This window comes from Ambystoma mexicanum, chromosome 1p, assembly GCF_040938575.1.
Source record: "Ambystoma mexicanum isolate Mex_15411 chromosome 1p, UKY_AmexF1_1, whole genome shotgun sequence".
NCBI classification, from domain to species: Eukaryota; Metazoa; Chordata; class Amphibia; order Caudata; family Ambystomatidae; genus Ambystoma; species Ambystoma mexicanum.
In genome coordinates, this window is record NC_090921.1 from 714,027,172 (window position 1) to 714,047,824 (window position 20,653).

Sequence of the window (20,653 nt, forward strand, 5' to 3'; positions counted from 1 at the left end):
ACACCTGTCTGGGGCAAGGCGAACTGCACCTTGCTGTGTCGGCACTGCCTGAAGCTGCAGGACTGCATTTCCCCTCTGAACTGCTGGCCCAGGAACAGGATCAGATGTTGTGGAGTGTGGCCCTGCATCGGTAACCACCACAGGCGCACCTACCAACACTGACATCCCCATAGTGGGCTCTACCCCTGGTGCAGGTGGGTCAGACAGAACAGTATCCCTTCCATGAACACATACCTGCGAATCCACATAGGCCTCATCCGAATCAACACCTGAAAAGAGTTCTGGGGACGTGCAGCCAGGGACACCCCTGGACAGTATGGCCTGCAGCAAGAGAGGGTTCTCCCCACCACCAAACCACGCCCCCCACTGGTGCCTGGTCGTGCTTCAGATCCCTCCTGGGCCTGCACCATCTCCACTCCCTCAACAGCATCAGGTGCGTCATCCTCTGCAAAGACATGAAAGACAAAAAATCAGAACAGGCATTAGCACCATGGCACGCTATTAGGCCAGACAAGCTACAGTACCAATACTTGATTTACACACGACCCACATGACTATAACCCTCCCATGCATGCACTGTCCATGAGTTGGAAGGGGAGGAAAATGTCAGACACTGATGACACCAAGATGGGAGAGCAACACATCAGCTGCATGCTGGCTAGCAGTGCCATCACACATTGGCCTGCGAGTGGCATGTCCAATACACATACATGACACATGCCATCACACAGATGGCATGTACCATAGGCATGTCATATATGTGACAATAGGGCAGAGTAATGCGCAGTACAACCAGGTGAATTCCTACAATCAGCCTGAATGAACACAGCTAAATACGGAACAATGTTGTAGCAAGATGCCACTTCAAGGGCAACTGGCGTGATGTAGTGCAAAATGCCTACTGTGGCCAGAAGGGATACTGTAATACCCAAATCCCGGGGCGCCGAATGCATTGGATGAAGCACATGGGTGGGCCAAAAAAGGCACACACACCCTGACCTGGCACTCAACCAGAACCCCTCCCACTAACAACATACACATGGATCACACACACATGCATGTGCACTCACCGGACAATGCCTCGTAATCTGGCAGTTCTCCCACACCTTGGATCTGCTCCTCTGTGACGTAGGTCCCAGCAACATGCTCATGTAGAGTGAGTTCTATGTCCTCTTGTGGAGACCCACCTCCAGTCACCAGAGTTGCGGCATGACTTGAGGCCAGCTTTTTCTTAGCCCTACGCTTAAGGTCGTTCCAGCGCTTGTAGCACTCAACAGCTGTGCGCCTCATAAACCCAAGGGCACTTATGCTGTCCGCGATGGACTGCCAGTGTGCCTGACGTCGAGTAGGTGTAATCCTACACCCTGAAGTGACCAACATTTCGGCGTCATGTTCGGTCACATACTGCACAAGTGCATCCAGTTCGGCATCATTGAAGCTAGGCTCCCTTGGCGTGCCGGACCGTGTAGCCGTGTCGGGGTCATCAGCCTGTACTGGACGAGCACTCTTCCTCTTTCTTTTTGTGGGTGGTGGGGATCCGGAGTGCCCTACGCCGCTCTGGACACTAGGGGCAGGAGCACCGGTGGACTGTGTAGTAGTAGTGTGCGATGGCACACTGACCACATGACTTTCTGCAGGCATTAGCTGAAGTGTGATGATGGCAGGGGGAACCTCAGTCTGATGTACCGGGACCAACACTGTCCTTGCTGGGGGAGTCAGAGCTGGGGTGGACGGAGCTGCAGCTGCCCCTGCAGCCTCCCCACCCCGCCTACTCGGGGCAGCAGATGACATGGCTGCCCCTGTACCACGTGGCCTGGTGACACTGGCTTGCGCCGCCACCCGTGGCCTAGACTTGGCGACCTGGAAGTCAGCCTGGGAGTCACCCTGTGCTAGGTCAGGTGCCACAACGGGCCAGTCCAACAAGGGCTGAGCAGGGATGGTGTCAGCCACGTTTCCCTCAACCATGGGGGGGGGGGATGTGTGTCCCTGACTGGTCCTCCACACGTGGGGGGCTAGGGGGAGTCTGCAAATCCTGGCCACGTCCCCTACCGCGCCCACCACGCCCACCTCTTGAGGCTCGGCCACCTTTGCCACCCTTGCTCGCTTCCCAGCCATGGCACTGATGGAGTTGTGCGTATGGGAGTTGCAGTGGACAATTGTCCTGGGCAATTGGGGGTCAAAGGGGTAGGGTACTAGATGGAATTCATACCCAAGTGCTCTAGCAAGGCTGTATGGAACCCCTGGGGAAAGATGACGGGTCACGCAACGCACAGGCACCCCTAAAACAGAAAATCGTAGACCACGTGCATGGGAAAAGGAACCTGTACTACGCTGTGGCACCCAGAAACACAAAAATGAACGTATGCGTGTATCACGCAGCCTACAATGACCTCTGAAGGGGTACGCTACACACGGGGCTAGCACAGTTGGTAAATACGTGCGCAACTCACCGCCTGCCTGGGAAAAGAGCGTGAAAAATACGCGCGTGTGCGCGTTGGCAACACCCCCGCCAAAAGAAGAATTGTACACTGTCTGAGGAGACAGGACAAAAGGAGAAGTCAACGCTGTTTGAGGAAACAGGTCGAAGAGAAAATCAGAAAAATAAAGAGGTAACGGGGAGTACGAACTAGAAACGCTGTGAAGTAAATCGCGTGTGAAGCGACAAGAAGTACAGATTTCACCCCTCGCTCTCCACGGGAAGCACGTACAAGGAAATGACGTACTACACGCACCTTTTAAACCGCACCACACGTCCAACGTCACTTCCGCGTATATGCACTGAGGCACTATCCTCCAATTACGCGGGCTGACACTCGGACGTGCAGTTTTTGGTCTTGTAACATTCCCCCGGGTACAGGGACACGCCCGCGCGTGTCACGTCACAGATGCGCCTGCGCTGTCAGGGCCTTTGGTCCAATGGAATCGCGTACACAGGCCAATCGCGTGTGGAACTTCTCGCGCACCTCTGGAATACACGCACACGCTCCCCCAGGCCCAATCGCGTGTGAAACTTCTCGCGCACCCCTGGGATACACGCGCCCAGGCCAATCGCGTGTGAAACTTCTCGCGCACCCCTGAAATACACGCGCCAAGGCCAATCGCATGTGGAACTTCTCGCGCACCTCTGAAATACACACGCCCAGGCCAATCGCGTGTGAAACTTCTCGCGCACCCCTGAAATACACGCGCCCAGGCCAATCGCGTGTGGAACTTCTCGCGCACCTCTGAAATACACGCGCCCAGGACAATCGCGTGTGGAACTTCTTGCGCACCTCTGAACGACACGCGCCCAGGACAATCGCGTGTGGAACTTCTCGCGCACCTCTGGAATACACGCACACGCTCCCCCAGGCCCGATCGCGTGTGGAACTTCTCGCGCACCCCTGAAATACACGCGCCCAGGCCAATCGCGTGTGGAACTTCTTGCGCACCTCTGAAATACACGCGCCCAGGACAATCGCGTGTGGAACTTCTCGCGCACCCCTGGGATACACGCGCCCAGGCCAATCGCGTGTGGAACTTCTCGTGCACCTCAGAAATACACGCACACGCTCCCCCAGGCCCGATCGCGTGTGGAACTTCTAGCGCACCCCTGAAATGCACGCGCCCAGGCCAATCGCGTGTGGAACTTCTCGCGCACCCCTGAAATACACGCGCCCAGGAAAATCGCGTGTGGAACTTCTCGCGCACCCCTGGAATACACGCACACGCTCCCCTAGGCCCGATCGCGTGTGCGCCTTCTCTGGCGCACATTTTTTTCCTTTCCTGCGCAGGGACGCTACCGCCTGCTTTCGTGTGGCGGACATGTATGGGCCTGTGCGCGTCTTTGGCCGTGCGCTGTTTTTCCCTATTAGATTCCATGAATACGTGTTGTAGGTGAGCGTGTGGGCGTTCTGCGCACTTGCCTCCTGTACTTCCCCCGTGACGCCCACATTTTCACGAGTTGTTCCCCATTCTGCGTGTGACGCCCCGTGTTACGCCTACTTTTGTTATGTGTGCCGCGCTATGTGCGAATTCGCTGTGGCCTTATCGCACGGCGTTCAGTGACCTGTGCGCCAGCGTGCGCCGCGCACTTTTTCAGCGCACATCCCACATTTTGCGCGTGCACGTACTTCCATGAATAGATGTGCGATAATCGCACTTGCACTGCGATAATCGCACTTGCACTGCGATTTTCGCTATTTCACTGCGAATCGCGCGTTTTCGCACGCGTGCGCCGTTTTTTCGGCGCACGTTGATTCCATGAATCGGCCTGTAAGGGTGTGGATGGGACAGAGGGAAGACTAATCTTACTAGGCCTTGTGACATTCAGATTGTGCAAGTGCGACAACGAGAAGTGCAGGACGGGTACAGATATAGCCCCTAAGTGCGCGGCAGTGCAAGGAGGATTGGTCATGGGGGATCCCTGGTACCCAGTGAGAGTCAGAGGGTACCAAGCCACCAGTCAGCACAGGCAGGTAGGTTAGCAGGGAAGCGAGAAGGAGGCAGAGGAGAAAAGGAAGGTCTTAAGCCGCTTCCGGAACTTAAGGGGGTCAGGCGCAAGTCTGAAAGGGGCAGGGAGGCTATTGCAGAGCGAGGCACCTGCAGAGAAGAGCGATCTACGCCCCACTCTCTGCTTGGAGAAGCGCCTGACCCTCAGAATTGGAGGTAGCTTAGCGAAGGGCTCTAGAAGGAAGGTATTTAGGCAGAGAGAGTTGGATATATGATATTGTATTTATATTGCGCCCAAACACAAGTGTTTTACATAATGAGGACCACGGCCCCAGAAGGCCTTGTGGACGATGCATACGGTCTTGAACCTGATCCTTGCACCCACCGGGAGCTTATGAGGGGATTTCAGGGCTGTAGAGATGCAGTCCCTGCGCTTGATGCCAAGGATAAGTCTTGCAGTCCTTTTCCGGATATGTTACGGGGGTCGAAAAAGTAGAGTAGGCCGATTTTAGAAAGAGACTGTTGCCGTAGTCCAGCCTGGAGAGAACCAGGGCTCTGGAGACTGTGAGCTTCGGGGGAAGGTGAGAAAAGGTAGAATACCACTTAGGAGGTGCAGCTGGAGGTGGGCCTTTTTTGGCAAGGTCCAAGATGTGCAGAGAGAAGGAGAGAATGGAGATGACACCAAGATTTTTTTTTTGCCTCGCAGGAAGGTGAGGGTGGAGGGCCCAAGGAGGGCGGCCAGAGTGATGGAGGGAAAGCAGGAGCAGGGGTCCCAATGAGGAGGATCGCAATCTTACTGGCATTAAGGCAGAGATCGTTGGCGGTGCACCAATCCTAAATCGCGAATGGTCAGTCGGGAATGATTGGGGAAGGAGAGGAGTCTGAGGGGATCCTGAGGGAGAGCTAAGTGTCATCCGCATAACACAGAAAGTTAGAAGAGAAGGTGGCGATCAGGTAGGCCAGAGGGGCCAGCAAGGCATCGAAAAGCCAGGGTGAGAGTATAGAGCCCTAGTGGACACCCCATGTGGAGAGAGAGGAGGAGAGGCACAAAATCGTGCATCAATGCTGTCACTTTGCCAAGGGTCAATCTTCAGACCCTTTCTATGGAATCTAATTCAATTCACAGTAAACTTGTGCACATGTCTGGGCCCACTGTCTACCTTTGCGCTAAACAAACTCTCTGGCCCTCCATCCCACTGAAGAAAACGTCCAACAAAGCCTCATACTCCTTCGTGCCTGGTGAATCCAGCAGCAGAAAAACATCCAGTTAATGCCCTACCTCATTGCATGCTGCTTCTTTTTTGACCACCCATTCCAATAATGTACTGAAATATTCAAAATACGTGCATGATATTCAGCATTTCTATGGAATTGGTCTTGTCAAAATTAAAGGCACCCTCGAATAGGAAGCCTAGCAACCTGAAATCGTTGGGATGCGCTGGAAGTAACCTGAATGCAGATTGTGTCTGATTTTGCTACCAGTGTACCCATTGCCAGTCTCCTCATCCTAGCTACTACATGATCAAAGGATGCCTAAGTCACTAAGCAAATGTTGCGGTCGATGGCATCATTCACTGACTCTCTTCTTGGTGCCGACAGATTGCGAACCAACCTCAATCCTCCCTCCTCTTTCTTGGACACTGACGCAATGTGAAACGCACAAATTTTGAATGAGACGGGGCGAAAATCTACCCAGAGTCGTGACTAACATTCTCCGAAAAAGCCACATAAAGCAAGAGTTGAAGAGGTTGCAAAAACGTTGTCTAGCTGCACTCTCATGTCAAAGCATTAATGATGGTTTGCAGAGACCAAATTTAATTGAGGCATGCCCCCTGAGATTTAGAGGATGGGATGTCCGGATCTAATTGAGCCCACACGTTTGCATTTCTTTCTTCTCCCATCCAGCATGATGGTTGAATGAGTGCCCCCAACAACTCGGATGTCAAACACAGGCTTTTAGATTACAGTTGAAAACCTTGCGCTAAACCTTGGAAGGGTGATCAGGTTAAAGTGTTTGCTTGCCCTATTTTAATGTTTTAGTTCTACGCAAGTTTTGCAAAAGGCTCTTTCATGGACCATGAGCAGGCCAAAACATTGTGCAGATTTCGTAATTTTGGTCCACCCAAATATAACCCCTCTGCCCCATCAATTTTTTCTTGTAAACTAGTTTCGTATCTGGGCAGGGTGCATCTACTGAGAACGTTTACAGGCTGCTTGAGAGTTACCTTGTTCTGAGCTTTTGCATGCAATGTCTCCAAACATCATAATTCTTTCCGGTCTTTGGAAGGTGATAATTTCTAACTTCATCATTGTAATGTAGTCTGGCTTGAGTTAGACAAATCTCTGCACCTTGTACACCCCTATTGTGGACTATGTCCAAATGCAGCTGAATTAACTAACTAAATGGGTTTTTGTATAGCGCAACACTCACCCGAAAGTCTCAAGGCGCTCACGAGGACAGATAAACAAGAAACAAATCGGCTCAGAGTGAGGGGTAATTGAAAGTCACTTTGAAGAAGTGACTGGCAGAGTCCTTTCAGGTGTCCGGGTTAGTCAGATGCTCAAAAATGACCTTAGACATCAAAGAGAAACGTTGTGGGACGCTTTCTGAACTGCTGCAATGTTACGCATTGTGTTAGGTAGAGCAGGATTATATTCCAGTTTTTTTGGAGCCCAGGTGGCAAAACGTGCTCCGCCTAGTTTCTTCAGAATTATGCATGGTTGAGCCAGTAACATCTGACTGTTAGATCGCAGAGCATGCTTTGGTGTGGCCATTTGTAGCCTAGATCAGAGATATTCTGGAGCGTTACCTGAAAGACAAAAGACTATACCAGCCCTTTAAAGTTTGGTCGCTGCTCTATCGAGAGCCAGTGTAGTTTTTTTCTGGTATTCTGTGATGTGTGATTGACGACTCAACCCACAGACAGCCCGTACTGCTCCATTTTGTATGGTCTGAAGTTACCTTTAGAGGTTCCTATAAGAAGGCTATTGCAGTAGCCCAACTTCACTATGGCTGCTGCAATTGACGGTCTATTGACTTCTGACAAATAAGGACGTAGTTGCCATAGAAGGTGTGTGAGAAAGGTGCATGCCGATTTAAGATAAGACACATGCTTCTGAAAAGTCAGATGAGCATCAAAGAACACTCCCAGGGTCTTTACATGTTCGGACACCAGAATCTTATTGCCACCTATTCCAAAGGCCTTATAACATGCGTCCACATTTATTAGCCTGTGAGGTGTACTAATGACCAGTAACTCTGTTTTCTTGTTGTTAAGGGCAAGAGAGTTTAGGGCCATCCATTTCTGGATTGCCTCATAAATCCAATTAAAAGTACCCCGATCATCTTTGTATACCCCATATAGTTTAACATCTGAGTGTCATCAGCATAGTTTGCAAATTGTATGCCCAGGGACTTTAGCAGGTCGCATAAACATTTGATATATATGTTGGAAAGTAGGGGAGACTAGCATGATCCCTGAGGGACGCCACACATGACAGGGACTTTTTGAGACTTTGAGGATCCCTTGCCAACACAAGCACTTCTAGGGCCAAGGAATGATTTTAGCCATAGCAGTGCTTCTGGAGAGCATAGGCTTATTTTCTGGAGTCTCTCTGCTAGAAGATTATGATCGACCAAGTCGAACGCAGAGGACATGTCCAACAGGAGCAGAAGAGCAGAGCTTGCTTCCTCAATTTCTGTTATACTGGCCTTCAGATCTAAGAGGGCCGTCTTGGTTCCATAGTTGGTTCTAAAAACGTACTGCTTGTTGGCCAATATGTTGTTAGTTTCAACAAAAGTCCAAGATTTTAAGTATAAACGGAACATTGGTGATAGGGCGATATGGCACCAGTGGGTCTAGATTATCCTTCTTTAAAGATCCATGCCTCCTTGATGCTAAGTAGCAACAGCCTCTCACAAGAACGGTTAATAAGTTCTGTAACCCATGGTGTGAGGGTATTTTCAAATTCTTTAAAGAGTGTGGTAGGGAAGATATCCCCCTTACAAGATGTAGGCTTAAGCCCTTCAATAATCACCGAAACCTCTTGCTCTATCATTTTGGTGAAGGTGAAAGGTATTATCATTTGACCAGGCTCATCCAGAGGTGGAGACACTGGATCCTCGGTTAAACATTGAGATTCAATCTTTTTTCTGATACGATCTTGGTGAAGCCGAGTCTTCTGACAGAAGCTGTCAAGTATATCCTGGCACCAGTCATTATTAATGTTTAACCTGTGTTCAATAATAGGCCCTTTAAGCTCTTTAAGCACTGAAAAAAGTTCTTTAGATTTTATCGAGGCCTTTTCAATTCCATCATTGATAAATGATTGTTTAGCCTCCAATGTAAGATCCTTCTACACCTTGACCGCTATATTATAGGCTGCCAGAGTAATAGAGGAGGGGTGATTGCGCCATTGACATTCACATTTCCTTTTATTTTTCCTAGCGGAAATTATTATTTCAGGGGAGAAACAGTTTGTATCCTTTTTTTTTAACGGGACGGAGAGGGGCAAGAATGTCAAAAGCTTTATTAGTGGTGTTTCTAAAAGCAGCAGTAAATTCTTCCAAAGACAGGTTCCCACCCAGGGGTGGTAGCAGAGGTCGTATGGTAGATTTGAAAGCATCAGCCGTAATATTTTTTTACATTGCGCATTTCAACAGGAGCAGTTGTTCGGGGCCCTATCGGAATTTAATGGTAAAACAAAATGCATCAAAAAGTGATCTGACCAAGGGCATAATTCTACATTTTTTAAAAGAGGTTCAGTATTTTTTGTTAGAATCCAATCAAGTATATTACCAGCTTTGAGTTGATTTGTCCACCAGTTGTGCGAAACCAAGAGAGGTTAGTGTTTGCAGTAGGGATTGTACCTCCATATCCTGCAGGTTATTGGCCCAGAGTTTAAAATCTCCTAGAATGGCAACAGCCCTGTTTGTTTTACATGAGCCTCCTATTAGTGCCAGTAGTTCCTCAAAAAGGAGTATCTCGTGGTGGCCTATATATAATTATTAGGCTCAGTGAGTGTGTTGCATCAGTATTAATTTCAAGTTGGATTGCTTCACATAGATCCAATTGAGGGGATGTGGAGATATAAAAGTCCAATGTTGATCTAAAGATGATTACCACCCCTCCACCTTGCCTAATTAATGTGTAGTACTTGTTTTAGAATGAGTTTAGCCCTTTTCTCTTTGTAAGAGATGGTTTCCTCCTCACTTTAAACTCTCCAAAGGCAATACCTATTTGTGTCTTTATGAAGTCGAGTTTCAAAAGTCTTATCTTGGCTCATCTCTGTTCGTAGAAATGTTTGTTTCAATCAAAATATGGGCCAGAGAAAAGGTCCCACCTGGGCTAGGGGGACAAGACCAGGGCACACTGTAGGCTGACGATGCCTGCACACTTTCAATAAAATAAACGGAACATTTCACAAATTAATTACATTTAATCATGAAACAATTTGAAAAGACAAAGTAAATTCATCAAGTGAAAAGTATATCAAGTAGAAACAGAAGAATTTGCACATTTCTATACAAGTCACGTGCTTGTTATTTTGAACCACTTGTGATTTGTTCATATAAAAACAATAACCGATTGTTTAGATTCCCTGTCACAAGGGGACATTGAATGTAAACTGTCTATCCAATAAACTTCTAAACGGTCTATCCAATAGACTTCTCTTTGTAATAACAATTTGAGTAGGTTGCCGCCTCTGCTTGGTAGACATATATGTTCTAGAATGATAAATATGATTTGGGCAATTGAATGACCTTATTTAGTGAAATGTTGAGCCACAGGAGATTGTTCAGATGCCTGTCTTATATTTGATTTATGCTCAGACCATGGAGATTCTCAGGGTGGCATTCTACTCCATTAAGCACAAAGAGTTAAGTGGCATGGTCCTGCCACTGAGAGGTAAGTGGAATTGATGTGCAGGAAAATCAAACCTCTATTGGGCTCTAGGAAGTGAGGTCCATGAAGGGCAGGTATACACAGTCAGTTGAGATAACAGAGTACAGCAACCTGCCTGCTATCATCAGCAGAATTGTTTTACCGTAGGTGGTGGTAGAGACCCTTGGATATTTAGGTGTAGAACAAAATACAGGTACAGCGTCTGGGGACAAGGAGCTTCCTCGTTTTATTTTTATTAATATGCGGATTGAGTTGATGTGCATCCACTGGCACAAGCCTGTTTCACCTGTCGCACCTCAGGCAGCAGGTCCAGGCTCTATTTCTGAGTCCGATGGAGATGGACCTGTTACACTGATGCGGCTACCGCCACCACATCTATGCGATAACTAATAAAGTAGCACCAGCAGTGACGGACAAAGGGGAAGAGAGAAGGGCCTGTTAAACAGATGCGGCTACCGCCAGCGCATTCATGCACTATCAGCGAGAGACCAAGGGGGAAGAGGTCAATCATCTGCAACAATCCTCCTCTTTCTCCCCTTTTTCTTTTTGGATGGGAGAGACCCTGAAAATATTAAAAGCATAGGCCACCCTCCCCCTTTCTGAGAACTGGATCAAGCAAATTGTTAGCCGTAAAAGCAGTCCAAAAAGAGCACCTCCCCTAGGTGACTCATTTCCTCAGTCCATATGCTCATTGTCCTCATCCAAACAAGAAGCCAAAGTGGAAGTGGGGCAATATTTGAATATTTGGACGGGGAATCCCAGCCCAAAGTTTTGAATCGCATTATGCAGAGCGTGATATTCTGTGCCAACCGAGTAAATGATTTAGAAGCTGCGCCCAATAGCCTCTCTGTGAAAGTTGAATCTAGAAATGTGCCTATTATCCTCTCTGTGCAAAGTTGAACTTAGAAGTGTGCCTTTTATCCTCTCTGGGCAAAGTTGAATTTAGCAGTGTGCCTATTAGCACGCCTTGGCTGAATTTAGAAGTATGCATAATATCCTCTCTGTACATAGTTAAATTTAGAAGTGTGCCTAATAACATGCCCTGGTCGACTCTAGAAATGTACCTATTAACGTGCCCCGGTTGACTTTGAAAGTGTGCCTAATAGCGTTCCCTCGTTGAATTTTGAAGTGTGCCTAATACGCTCTCTGTGCAAAGCTGAATTTAGAAGTGTGCCTATTAGCACGCCTTGGCTGAATTTAGAAGTGTGCCTATGAGCACGCCTTGGTTGATTTTAGAAATGCACCTAATATCCTCTCTGTGCAAAGTTGAATTTAGAAGTGTGCCTAATAACGTGCCTTGCCTGATTTTAGAAGTGTGCAAAATAAAGCGCCCTGGTTGAATTTAGAAGTGTGCCTGATATCTCCTCTGTGCAGAGTTGAATTGGGTTGCCTAATATCCTCTGTCCAAAGTTGAATTTGGGAATGTACCTATCGGCGCGCCTTGGTTGAATTTAGAAGTGCGCCTAAAATCCTCTCCGTGCAAAGCGGAATTTTAGAAGGGTGCCTAATATCGTGCCCTGGTTGAATTTAGAAGTGTGCCTGATAGCGTGCCCTTGGTTTACCTAGAAGTGTGCCCATTAGTGCGCCTTAGTTGTATATCCTCACTGTGCAAATTTAAATTTGGTTGCCTAATATCATCCCCACTGCAAAATTGTTTTGGCTGCCTATTATCCTATTTCTGCAAAGTTGAGCTTAGAAGTGTGCCTAATAGCGTGCCTTGGTGGAATTTAGAATTGTACCTGATAGCGTGCCCTGGTTGTACCTAGAAGTGTGCCTATAAACGAGCCTTGGCTGATTTTAGAAGTGTGCCTAATTTCCTCTCGGTACAAAGTTGATTCTAGAAGTGTATATAACACCACCACTCTGGCATAGCGGGATTTGACAGTGCCCCTAATAACGTCACTGTACCAAAGTCTTGAAAGTCTACCCTATATAGGGTGAACGGGTGAAGTGGACGCCCTATATCGGGTGAAGTATGGGGATGGAAAGGGTGAAGTATGGGGATGGAATGGGCAAAGCATGGGGATGGAACGGATGAAGGGTGTGGATGGAACCGATGAACTGACGTGGAACGGGTGAAATGGTAGAACGGATGAAGTAGGTGAATGAACGGGTGATGTGCTTGGAACCAGCGAAGTGGGGGGGAACTAGTGGAGTGGGTGGAACGAGGGAAATGGTACAAATAGTTAAGTGAATGGAACGTGTGAAGATGACGTATGTGGATGAATGATGCATGGAGTAAGGATAACATGGGTAGAACGAATGAAAGGATCAGTGCGAAGATGACTTATGTGTATGGATGATGCATGGACAAAGGATAACGTGGCTAGAACGAATGACGGGAGTAGTGCATAAAATGGTGGAGGGCATAAAATGGTTGAAGTGCATGGAACGGATGGGAGTGCATGGAACGGATGGGAATGCATGGAACGGGTTGGAGTGCACAGAATGGCGGGACGTACATGAAATGGTTTGGAGGGCATGGAATGTCTGAAAGAACACTGAAAGGAATGGTCTGAGTGCTTGAAACGGTCCTAATGCATGGAACAGTTGGAGTACATGGAACGGATGAAGTTCATGGAAGTATTGGAGTGGGCGCGATCTCAAGCACCTTCAGTAAACCACCATACTCACATCTCCACGCTTACTCTCTTCTTTACACCACCACTCAAATGGAACACAGCGATACTATGACACCATTCGGTATAGCTGTTCTCATACCAACATCTGCCTCATACTCCCCATCACTCTAACTAAACACTGCTGGTTACACACCCCCCAGCCAGGCGTTCTCCTCAGGCGTAACGCAGCCATGATCGGTCTGGATAATTCTTGCCAGAACAAACACATACTATTGACCTCCCAACCACCACACCTACCGCTAAGAAGCAGCTATGACACGAATGCCACACCAGCTGCACACATATCCGGTGCTCACACGCACCTTTGACTCTCTCTACTGACTTGAACTTCGGTTCCCAAGGGCGTTCAACCTACCAGCGCCTTCAGACCATACCAATGGTATATAAGGCGCTATATAAATGCAAAGTAACATAACATTTGCCAATTCAATGAGGTTCCCAAGCCATGTTTTGCCTGATAGCAGAGGTCCAAAGATGATCCTGAAGCAATATTAAGAGTCAGAAAGATAATAATGCCAGATTCACAGCTAATCCGTATACCATTTGCTGTACTATGAGCAGAACATGGCAGATAATCCAGAAATTGATTCTCTTCCTTCCATGTTTACAGGCCACCCTTCTGTGTCCACAGCTGAGGCATCACAGAGGCACTCCACCGACAAGAAGGCAGATTCTGAACTTCGAAAAATGATGTCTATGACAGTGGGCACATGTTAATGTTAAAGGTTAGCACTATCACCACCAGAGTGGTCCACTGGCACTCTGGTGGATCTGAAAAGGAAATGAGTTAGTGGGAATGAGTGGGATAAGTGCAAGAGAGCAGTGATGGGCTGTTGGCAGCTTCAGTTCATTTAACACTGTTCGCTGAGCTGTGCTTTCCGGTCTCGTAGCCGTCGTGTGCTTATTCAGCCCAATCTGTTTTGGCAGACTTCCAAGATTTTTGCAGATCAATAGAGGAAGGAATATAGTGCTCAACGTTACTGAACAACATGACTGGATAGGTCCAGCTAATCGCAGACCTGGGCTTTGACAATGTTGAACTGCAGTGACCGTAAGGTCCGCATTGTCTGCGAGACCTCAAACACATCCGGGATTAGCACACAACACAGAGCAACATGTCCCTGAAGATCTGCTTCAAGACCTGCTCTTGTTTGGGGACCAATGGGAGGAAAGGAGCCACAAGGTGCTTACACATGTAAGACAAATCAAAATCCTTCTTCTGACAGTCAAACCATATCCGATTTTTGGGGACAGGTGACAAGCACGAATGGTCATTTCCAAGACCTCCAGCAAAGATGAATCTGAGATCCTGACTGTTGGAGACGAGCCAAACCTTTCAGTAGGACATCACTTTTGAAATATTTTTTTGAAACCTGGAAAAGCCACAGTTAAAACAGATCAGTGCTACTGGTGATAAAAGTGGGTTACAAAATTCACTTTCTGACTATCCTCCTTTGGACCCACCCTCATCCGAGCTCCTTATACTACTTTGCATCTTGTACTCATGGTGGCCCTGAATCATGCTGTTCCCGTCTTCATCGTGTATCCTGGCTTGCAACATGTGTTACTACTGACTTCTGCAATTGTTTTCACTCTCCCCTCTTGCTTCTCCACTCTTTTTGACTGCTTAGTCTCTCTTCTCCCCTCCTGTCCCTTCTCCTATCTCCTCCCCTCCTCCCCTTACTTTCTTCTATGCACTTAGTCTATCAGAATTGTCCCTGGGCCTAGTATGCTAGCAACCTCGTCTGTCTTCTCCCACCTCCCCTTACTGTTCTCCCCCCACCCCCATCCAGCACTATCTGAAATGTTGTCAGGCCTAGTATGATAGTCACTTGTTTTGTTCCTCCCCTCCCTTTCTGCACCCATCTCCCTCACCTTTTGTTTTTCTCCGGCTCTACCAGAAATGTCGTTGCGCTAGTACGTTAGTCGCCTGTCTGTTTCCATTTCCTTCCCACTCTCGCCCTCCTCTCCTGATCTATGTCTTGGCTCTTGCACGATCTGAAATGTCGTTGGGCCGAGTACGATAGTTAATTTCACATCCTTACTGTTCATGGCCTCTAAGAATGTCATTGTATTTTCCCTTGTTCCCTTCCCTTGCCTTGAATCGCTTTGAAATACATTGTGTATAGGCGCTATATAAATAAACTATCATAAAACAGACACGCAAGAAGCGATTTAAACAGGTATTCAGGATTACCTGTAGAGGTGGGGCTATTGTGCATGATCCCAAATATCAAAGGGTCTATTTAAGCATCTTTCTTGTCACAAAAGAATTTGGAAGTTTCTGGGTCCTGGATGTGAAGTAGGTCAACAGTAGGTAGGTTTGTGGCAACAGCTATTTCAAAATGGAAACCCTTCAGTGGGTCGTTCAGTTAATCTTCAGAGGAAACCATGTTGTATTATAAGATCAGATGGAGTCACACCTTCACGCTCCTATCCATCCAGCCGATATCCAGTTTCTCATATTTTCAGTAGAAAACCACTAATTAAGTGTTGTGCTTCCTTTCCTCTTAAAATCCACCCCAAGCGTTTACACTGGTGGTGACATCTCTTCAACTAGGTGCTATATCCGTGTTAGCCTACCACAAAAACAGACTTATCAAGCTCATTCTTGAGGGGAGGTGATCACACATCTGGATCAAGTCTTCAAAGCCCTGGGGCAGGCCGGGCTCACTTATTGAGGTACCATCTAATCCCTTTGACAGACTGACCTTTATTTAGGTCAGACTTCACATACAGTGAGACTGTCCTTTCAAACGTTCAACAAGGGCTTGTTTGAGAGTACAGAGGCATACCAGCATGTTTCTTCCTTACCCAGTGTGCCACACACCATCTACAGTCTTATCATCTCGACTGCACAATTTGTTGAATCCAGCATTACAGGATTTCGAGCAGGTGGTTCAGTTGACTCATGGACCCAGTTAGAGTGGTGTTTAACTAAACCCCAAACATGGTACCTTGGCCATAGTCCACATCTTTGGGGTGCCTAAAAGTCCCCAAATGACTACAAACATGTTTTGCATCCCCAGTGAAATCATTGACTTTGAACACTGATATCCATATGCCTTTAAAGTAGTGACTTTTTTGTTGAGATATGCAAAATGTTTTTGTCGCCTTCAATGGACGATATTGCATCAGTGCAGAGTTCTGCACAAGGTTTATGGACTCTCGGGCTTCAGGTGTGACTGTGCTGAACATGACAAGGGTCCAGGACTTGCTTTATGACTTCCCCATCTTCCCTGATTCCTCTGTACTATTCATGAACAGCAAGGAAGCAGTGATAGTAGTAGTCTTTACTTAACCTGCAGGGATTGGTTTCAGTCTCTGGAGCCAACCCCACAGACGACTGGTGTAACAGCCCATTTTACTCCCTAAAAACCGATAAATACTCTGGAGGGGAAACAATTGGAAGCAAGAACCTTCCCTACAAACAGTAGGAAACACAAACTGCTTCCCTCTGCTTCTACCCACATAGCACTCCTTTGCGCATATACATTGAGCTATCAGCAGAATACTTTAAAGTAAAAATGCATCTTTAAATTTGCATACATTTTTAGGCTTACAAAAAGATACCTGTTTTAGAATTAAAATATATTATAGCCTGAAAAAGATTCCATTTGGAATGGGAATTACTTTACTACCTAATAATTCATTTTCTCCAAACCTCCAAAAATAGGGAGTAAAAGGCACCCACTTCGTGATGTTAACCACTCCAGTGGAGACTGCCCAGTCTCTTTGGTAAGAGTGAGCTGTGATGAATCCTAGGGATCCCTCACTTAATCCCTGCCTAAGGTCTCCTGCCAGGTGACCAGAGAAAAAAGGCGCCTAGTGATGCTGACCATGGGGGTGGTGTGCTGCGGGAGGTTCACCTGGGAGGAGAAAAGGCCCAGGGAGGTGAGATAAATCCATGGGGTGAGATGCAGTGTGTACCTTCATTTTAAGGAAGAGATATTACAAATGCCAAAATACCTAAACGCTTGTTGGCACAATTATTTCATTGTTCCACATGTTTAAACACATAAATGTGAAAACTCCTGTATTATAAATATTAATAAAACCCAGTCTGAAGCCCATAGAGCGAAATGCTTCCCAAACTCCAAAGAAGGTAAAGGACAGAAGTCTGTAAATGTTAATCATCGAAAGTTTAGAACTCCTTATTCTCTCTTCAAACCAAACTGGAAACTGATTTGTACACTATTCTTCAATGAATGTTGTAGAAAATAGAAGGCAAACCAACAAAAGTACAAAGAGTTAGAAAGACTAACTTTGTTGTCAGGGATTTCTAAGTCCCATAATTCCCTCAGTACTGCGACGAGGAAGAGGGATGCAGAGCAACTCTACAGAACGCTCACCGAGTCTGTTCCGGCCTTTCTTCTTTCGATCCTGAACCTGCAAGAATTATACTTACCATTCCTGTATCCAGTCGACAACAGCACCTGCAAGGACAAGAAACAACAGGTTAGCAAGGCAACCTGTACAAGCAGTGCTTACTCACCTGATCCATCGGCTGCGGCCATTTCTTCACGCTGCACCTCCGCCTGTGAAGACAAAAGCATTGTTATTACTTACCGGCACTCCGCGAATTCCGGATTTCTTCAAGCTGCACCTCCGCCTGTGAAGACAAAAGCATTGTTATTACTCACCGGCACTCCGCGAATTCCGGATTTCTTCACGCTGCATCGCCGCCTGTGAAAACAAAAGAAGAGACATTAGACAGGTATTTACTTACGCCCATCGCGCTCGTCAATAGAACGCCTGCAAATACTCTGGCGTCTCTTCAGCACGGACTAAGCAGCAAGGGAAACAGACAGTTTGAGCGCTTGCATTTACTTACTCATTTCCAGGCGCTTCACTCCATCTTCCATCTCCAGAGTCCTGCAAGACAAAAAGGGAAAAGCATTATACAGAGTCCTGTACAATATTAACGCGCCACGCACCTAAAGACTAAAAAGGTGCCCGGAAACTCAACGCTCGTGCAGTTAACGACGGTAACGATCCTCTGAGTTCAAGAAGCCTATGTTTTACCAGTGAAGGAACTGGCAACGGCACCCTGCACCAGACGCAGATGGAGAGTCCAGCATTCACCTATCTAAGGTGAGCACGTGACCTGGGGGGGGCTCTACGGAGAAGCTAGGAAGAGAGGGAGAGGAACATTCAACAGCCCAGACCCTTAACCCCCATATTCTTTCACCTACAGAATCCTTACCCTTCGGGTTCGACACACAGTGAGAAGAGGTTCGACCCCAGAAGCCAATCGAGTCCTGCACATCACTTTTCGAGTCACAGACACCTTCCTGCCAAGACCAGCGCCTCCGTGGGAATCAGGTGAGCGTTACAGGAACCTTGCATGGAATTTAGACAAGGACCAATGTTTTAAAGAGGCCATATCTAAACCATACAGCAGAACAGGCTCAATCTTCCCCAAGTAGTAGTATTTCAAAGCTGGAAGAATTGAAAATCTACAGTTTCTTTATAATCTGCTTCATATGGGACAGCAGAGGAGACATCTTAGCCTTTAACGTTGATGTCCACATAGCAATCGATGTAGTATTAGATTGTATCCCAGATATCGCATAACCCAGACCCTCTCAACCAATTCGGGCCCCATAAACCACTGCATCACTCTCTGTTTTTTAGCTTTTGAAAATATGACCACCTTCGATTTCGCCTCGTTTGCCACCAAAATGTTCAATGTGGTGTACTCATAAAAGTTTTTGTTGGAAGAGTCCTATCTGATAAAATAATATCAGCGAAAGTCAACCAATGAATTTTTAAGTGCTGGAGTTTGACTGGTATCAAATCGTGGCCACCCCACAGATCTTTGATATCACTAAGATCTAGATTGAAAAGCATAGGCGCCAATGTACACCCCTGTCGTAGCCCCAAGTGGACTTTGAAAGATTGAGAAAGAGACCCTTCCTTGTTTAAACGAATTCTCGGTGTCCAATTCTGATGCAATGCTGCAGTTCAGTGTACCAGTTTAGAGGGCACATCAAGCTAAGTAGTTTGTCCCAAGTTGCTGGTGAACCGCACAATCAAAAGCTGAAGTCAAATCCAGGGAGGCCCTATAGATATTGCCGCCCTGGAAAGCCTTGGTGCTAAGCAGCAGATGTTTAGCTATGGTAGCGTTAAGAAGCGTGCCCATCTGGGAACGGAATCGCACCTGAAAGCGGGATAAGATGTTTGCTTTGGCTGGGTAGGTGTTTATATTTATAAGCAACAAAATGGAGAAAACCTTAGAAGATTAATCGATCGAGGTAATTGTCCGATAGTTGGCCGGATCGTTCGGGTCACCCTTCTCATATATGGGAATAAATAATAATAATATTATTATTGAGTCCACAAGGTCGGGACTGGATTGTGGAATGTATGGCATCAAAGTGGGTTTTGAGGAAAAGAGCCCAGGCAAATGGGTCCTTTTTCAGTACGATGGAGTGAGACCGTCACGACCTGATGCCCAGGAAGGTATTTATTTATAGCCCAAACAATGTCCTCAAGAGCCCACGGGCAAGGTCCATCATCATGGGGAATCCGCAGAGCATCAAGTTGAAGGTTCGAACAGGAAGGGATGTCAAAAGTTCCCGAAAAAAAGACACCCAGATCTCTTCTTGTATGGCATCACCAGTTTTAACAGAAGGATTTGTTTTTAGACTAATTGTCGACCAAAATTGTCTGGTGTTGGCATTAAGAAGAGTCCTCAACATATACTGGTTGTCCTTTAAGTGGAGTTCATATCTCAGGGACTTCACAATACTCCTATGCCTTTGGGCCTCCCACTTTTTGAATATGTTGGACTCTTCTCTCGAAATGTCCCTTCACCCAAATTATTTAAAAGCTGTTCTTTTAGCCCTTTTATATTCCTTAATTCTATAGTCAAACGCATGGGAGTAGGATGGTTTCAACCAGTGTTTGGCTTTAAACGTTACCCTCTTGATTACCTAAATGGTGCGTAAATCCAAAGGTTGTAGCCCATCCCCATAGATTGACCACCCAGACCATAGACCTCAGATCCTCCCTTGTTATTATCATTGAAAAGATATTTGAGTTTATTGTACAGAGTCCCATCCCAATGGTAGGTTAGACCGCTCCCATTACAGGAACCAATATAGTGCGCACCTCATGTCTAGTTGCATAAAGTGTAACATCAAATGGTCGCTGGACCCCAAATCATAAATATATAGATTAGAGGACCTGAGCTTCAGGGGAGTAGAGGCAAACAAATTATCTATCCACGACTTGGATTTGCCCCTATGCCAGGTAAAAGTAGGAACAAGGTCAGTCTTTTTAACCTCCAATTGATGGATATCCCAGCTCATCATAAAGGTATCCCACTCCATGCCATTCAGAAGGTTTTTATTTCCCGGTGCGGTATACAAATTAGCCTCCCAACCCTCAAAGCAGTATGCATTAAAATCCCCTCCCACAATTATGGCATGTTGATAACCAGCCAGGAGTCAAATATTTCAGCTAAGAGTGAGTGGAAGGCAGACATTGACTGTTTTGCTGGATTCCAATAGATGTTAATGAGCAGTACATCGCCAATACTCTCCAGAAAACAAGCATGTACCGCAAGGATGCCCTCCCCCCACATACCACATGGAGGGGATAATCCGCAGCTTGTTGTCAAGGGCAATTACCATACCTCCCTAGGTCTGCCCTTAGCACACACATTGC

General features: G+C 46.9%; 1 protein-coding gene across 2 annotated transcripts in view; it reads left to right on the top strand.

Moving 5' to 3' along the window:
- Positions 1–20,653, top strand: part of DPM3 (dolichyl-phosphate mannosyltransferase subunit 3, regulatory) — a 63,106-nt gene that overhangs the window by 18,561 nt on the left and 23,892 nt on the right. Inside the window, exon 1 of one of the 2 annotated variants that reach the window (XM_069650146.1) lies at positions 13,587–13,704. The exons of the other annotated variant lie outside the window; for it this stretch is intronic. Coding sequence (XP_069506247.1) covers positions 13,690–13,704 — 15 coding nt within the window. The 5' untranslated portion in view covers positions 13,587–13,689. Of the gene's footprint in view, positions 1–13,586; positions 13,705–20,653 lie in introns of those variants that run through there. 2 annotated transcript variants of the gene reach the window in all.